This window comes from Penaeus vannamei, chromosome 18 (assembly GCF_042767895.1).
Source record: "Penaeus vannamei isolate JL-2024 chromosome 18, ASM4276789v1, whole genome shotgun sequence".
In the NCBI taxonomy this organism is placed as follows: Eukaryota; Metazoa; Arthropoda; class Malacostraca; order Decapoda; family Penaeidae; genus Penaeus; species Penaeus vannamei.
Genome location: NC_091566.1, coordinates 28,940,344 through 28,945,343, shown reverse-complemented (window position 1 = coordinate 28,945,343; position 5,000 = coordinate 28,940,344). Strand labels below are relative to the sequence as shown.

Below are 5,000 nucleotides of genomic sequence, written 5' to 3'. Positions count from 1 at the left end.
CGACGCCCGTGTTCGTTCACGCTGCCTTTGTTTACATGCTTGGCGGCCGTTTTCGTATGCGGATTAGCGCGTATGCGAACGCCATCTAGGATCGGATGTGGGCCAAGGACAGCCAGAGGGGACTCGTAGATAGGACAGGTGGATAAAAGCGCGTGATGGCGTGTGCTCTGCGTGTATTTTTTTTTTCTTTTTTTTTTTTTTTTGGGGGGGGGGAGTCGTGTGCGTGAGATGGATGGATAAAGGAAGAGGAGGAGGGAGGGAGGGATGGGTTGGTGGGCGTAGGGAAGGATGGAGAGTGGGGGAGAAAATGATAGAAAGAGAAAAAATAAATAAATAAAGAGAGAGAAAGAGTAAGAGAAAGAAAGAGAGTGAGAGAAAGAAAGAGAAGAGAGCAAGAGAAACAAAAAAAAGAGAGAATGAAAGAAAAAATGAGTGGGAGGGAGAAAGAGAGAAAGAGAAAATGGCGATATACATTTCCGAAATAGCTATTCCAGATATTTCCGTTGACGGTCACATCTTCGTTAATATGGTGTCCGAAAGACAGAGGCCGGATTAGTATGCATTCCATCGACTGTCCGATTCCTCCCATGTTTTCTCGGGTTATTTCCCACAGTTCTTTTGATGTAACATTCATTCCGCCATTTCTCTTTTCTTCCCTTTCATTCCATTTCTCTTCGGTTGTACATCTCTTCGTTATTATTTTCCCCCTCTCATTTCACTTTTTTTATTCCCTTCCGTTTTTCCTTTCCTTCCCTCTTTTTTTCTTTTCAACTCTTCTTCCTACCTCTCCCCTCCATCTCTTCCTTCGCCTCCCTTCCCTCCATCCAATCCTTTCAATTTCTTCCATTCCCTCCCTCTTCTCCCTCCTTTCTCTCCTTTCCCTTCCCTCCCTTTCCCCGCTTTAATCCTCCCTCCCTTGCTCCCACCCATTTCCTCCCTCCCCTCCTTTCTTTCCCTCCCCTTCCTCTATTCCCTTCCCCCCCTTTCCCCTTTTTAATCCTCCCTCCCCTTCCCTCCCTTCCCTCCACCCACCTGACGTCGCTCCCTCCGTTGCAGGCGTGGTGATGGTGTCCCTTGGCGTGGAGGGCGTGGCGGCTTGGGCAGTCAGCATCGCCGTGACGGTCGTCCTCGTCGTGGTGTTCCTCGTCTCCACCGTCTTCAACACCGTCGTCCTCGTCATCTTCTTCAGGAGGCCTTCCCTCAGGAGCGTGTCCAACAGGTGAGTCTCGGATCGGCGAGGGTCGGGGTCGCGGGATTTTGCTGTGTATTTGGGTGTATGTGTTTGCATGCATGCGTATGAATGTGCATACATACACACACACACACACACACACGCACATATGTATGCATATGTGCGTGTCTGTGTGTATATGTATGCATATATGTATTAAATATATATATGTGTATATATATATATATATATATATATATATATATATATATATATATATATATATATATATATGATTGTATGTATGCATGTATATGTATGTATCCATACCCAAATAAGGTAAGTCACTGCACACCTAATGCCCTTTCAGACCGGAATATTCCCTTTTCTAATTTTAGAACGAAAGTGCCCGGTTGCCAAGAGAACTTCCACCTCCATACCTTCTAAAGCTTGTACCCCAATCGCCCGAAATGTACCTAATCTATACAGCAAAAAGGATTTACAGGTCGATCCCCTTTTCCCGGCCCTACAGACGCCTAAATCACATCCCATAAAACAAAAAGGGTGAAAATGCTGTAGAAAGCGACCTCGGGTTAAAACATTTCGCCCCTTGACCGGTCCGCCATGTTAGGTCCCGCGATCCTTGTACCGAGAAGAGACACGAAAATCAATTGTTTTTTTTAATCTTCTGAATTGATTTGGTTAACTTTTATTCTCAATTTTATTTCATTCGTTTTTTAAGAAAAAGAGAGAAGTTTGACCATAAGAAAAGCTTAAGAAATACCCAACGGAAGCCCTCTAGACGGGTTAAGATGTGGAAGAAGCATTACCATACAATAGGGCGAAATGACACGGGGAAAAATCGTCATACAAACTTGCTGAGAGGTTATACTTGTTCGACTACCCAGAGATAACCATTTATGTAAGTGTGATTATATGTAAATAGGAAGGTTGAAACTTGTACGAGAAAAAGTTCGATGTTAGCAGTCGATTTTACTTAGTCTTTTATTCGGCGTGAAACTAGATTTTACTTACTTTCGTTCCGATCAGGTGGTTTCAAGCGGGAACTGGTCGTTAGTTTAGCTTCTTTATTCGCTCTCAGGGCTAAGGAAAAGGTTTTAAGCCAAAAAATTACTTACATATATATACCCACACACACGCGCACACGTCACGTGTGTGTGTCTGTGTGTGTATTTATGTTCAGACAGATCGACAGATACATAAATGCATAAAGAATTTTTAAAATCGTAGGGGTCAGGAGGGCCGCCAGAATGAATGGGCGACCCAGCCAGTGTCAGTTCGAGTCAGTGTCTTTGAGCCTGACCCCCCTCCCCCCCCCCTCCCTGTTACCCTGGCTGCTTAGTTACCTCTCTCTCTCCAGTCCCCCCCCCCCCCGTACCCCACCCATACCCCACTCTCTCCCTACATATCCAGGGCACTCTGCTGAGAACCCCATTTTATTGTTCTTTCTTATCACAATTGCGAGGGGAAAGCTCTGAGGGGAAAAGAGGAAGAGGAGAGAGGAAGCTGGAAGCTAGAGGAAGATAGAAATGACGTCAGAAATCGGAGGAAAGTAGGAGTTGAACATGAGGCTGCGAGACGAAAAGACATGTGAACGATCTTCTCAACACGCTTAGTAACCAGTTATACATGTGCAGATTTGCATGAGCGGATACGTGCCTTGTATGTCAGAACATGCTTGCATTATGTGCGCTTGTGCATCTAGACCCTAAGACTGATACCTTTCTCGCCATATCGTCTGCGCCCTTTTTGCAAGGGACCACCTTCGCCGCCCGTAATAGTGACACAACGAGAAGGAATGAGGGCGGGGAGACACCTGTTGCTAAGCTGGCCGGGAGGGCGCTGGACGCCATTACCAAAACGGATCGCGAAGACTATCGTATGGGGGAGGGGAAGGGGTAGGGGGATGTCGGGGACGGTAGGGTGGGGATGAAGAGGTGGTACTCCTCGGCTGATGAAGTCCAGATGTATGTTCTGATTTCGCCTCATTTGAGTTGGAAGCTGTAACTTACCGGGACGTATGGGCGAGCGATACCGTAGGAAAAAGGGAAGGTCATTCCTCTCCCGCCGGTGACCCCAACGGGCGGTGTGACATGATCCCAGAATGAATGGCATTCTGGCTCCATCCCTCCCGCGAAGGAGTTGCGGGAGGAGGACGACCCTGTGCTGGGTACAACGGTCGGAGAATCCATCACCCGGGGCGGTCTTTAAAGCACTCCTTCGACGAGCCTTAGGAAGAGGCCTCCTTGATCACGTCGCGCATGTCCCCGTCCGGAGCTGAGTCACACGCCGTGCATAATGTGGTGGACGATATCGCGCTGTGAGGTTGACACACTCGCCGGGTATCTATCGGATTATCTTGCGACGCCGCCTTTCACCCTCAGACCTTCTCGATTCCTTGAAGAAAAAAATCCCCGGCGCACCTGGCCCTTTGAAATCCTCCAGACAACGTTGGGTCACGTGCCGCCGCCTCCGTGATGAGGTCGACATGGCAGAGACACGGAAAGGGGCCCCATACACAGCGATAAAAGGGAGGTCAAGCGCGGTCGCCCAGACACCCGCGTCTTCCGTGATGAAGAGGAGGTCACGTCCTCCCGAGACAGACGCAGCCTCAACTTCCCTCTGATGACGAGAGATAATGTATGAATTAATTATCAAATGAATTCGTTATCTCATGTCTCGATCTAGACTCTCGCTGTTTAAATAGACCGTAACTTTTAAGAAACACACATGTGAGCTCTGCTCTGTGTGTCGCGTGACCCCCAAATAAGAATCCTCAATAAAATTTATGAACTCTTCATCCCAAATGCCTTTTTTCATTTTGTCGCGGAATCTGTTACAATTAACTCGTCTAATTAAAAGAATTAAGGGCTAATCAAGTTAACAGTAAGGGACCTCGTCCACATGCAGGTTTTTCTTCCAACCCAAGAGCTTTCTGAGTCACAAGATGGAGGTCCAAGATATCCTCATGAGATTTGACCTCCGCTGTTGCTGGGCCGCCGCCGACGCCTCCGTCAGCCGCGCGGCGCTCGATTTAACCCTCCGTCAGAGGTCTTACGACACTCTTCCGGCCCCTCGCGCTGCCTTGGCGACGTGAGGGACACCCCGCGCTATAAAACGAGGTGGTTTTCGCCGTCTGAAGATAAGCCGAGAGGGAAATCATCGCCGCATGCGCCACAAGGGAGGTCGGCTTGCAATATATGGAGACACATAAAGTGACACGGTTGACCTGACCCAACGCCAACGTCTGGAGCTCGTCTGCGTTGCTATTTTGGGAGTTTGCCGTGACCTGGTCTGATAGGGGTGACCTCCCCCGAAACAGCTGCCGACGGGAGAAAGCGACGTAATGTCATTTGATATCCAGTAAGAACAGATAATGGTTATTATCAGAACAATTTCCCTTCCTTTTGAAGCACTCGGACACAAGCATAGTTGTCATGGAGAACAGTTACCAAAGAGAAAAAAAAGGACAAATGCATTTTATATTCATGAATACAGACATATCAGTCAGAGAGATTAATGGCAAGAGGAAAGTCAGATGGAGCGATACTTAAGCCAAGGTGTTCGCGCCACCTGAGTGTTCGGGCGCCATAAACAAATCACTCGCTTCTTTCGCATAGTAACAACCGGTCGGAACTTGCTTGAACAGACCTAAAACAGAAGGGGGCGAAAAAGTAATCCTTGTCCCAGGGATTAACATAAATATATAGGGTGAAAGTCCCAGATTGGACAGCGGGTCGTCGCCGAAGCACCTCGAACCGGCTCTCGGTGGACGCTGGCTAGCAACGTCCGAGGTCTTGCTCATGTT

General features: G+C 48.0%; 1 protein-coding gene across 1 annotated transcript in view; it reads left to right on the top strand.

Annotated features, from left to right (window-relative positions):
• LOC113825549 (beta-3 adrenergic receptor) overlaps positions 1–5,000 on the top strand; it is a 58,022-nt gene that overhangs the window by 8,332 nt on the left and 44,690 nt on the right. Inside the window, exon 2 of the mRNA XM_027378392.2 lies at positions 1,057–1,219. Within this exon, the coding sequence (XP_027234193.1) occupies positions 1,057–1,219 (163 nt within the window). The remainder of the gene's footprint in view (positions 1–1,056; positions 1,220–5,000) is intronic.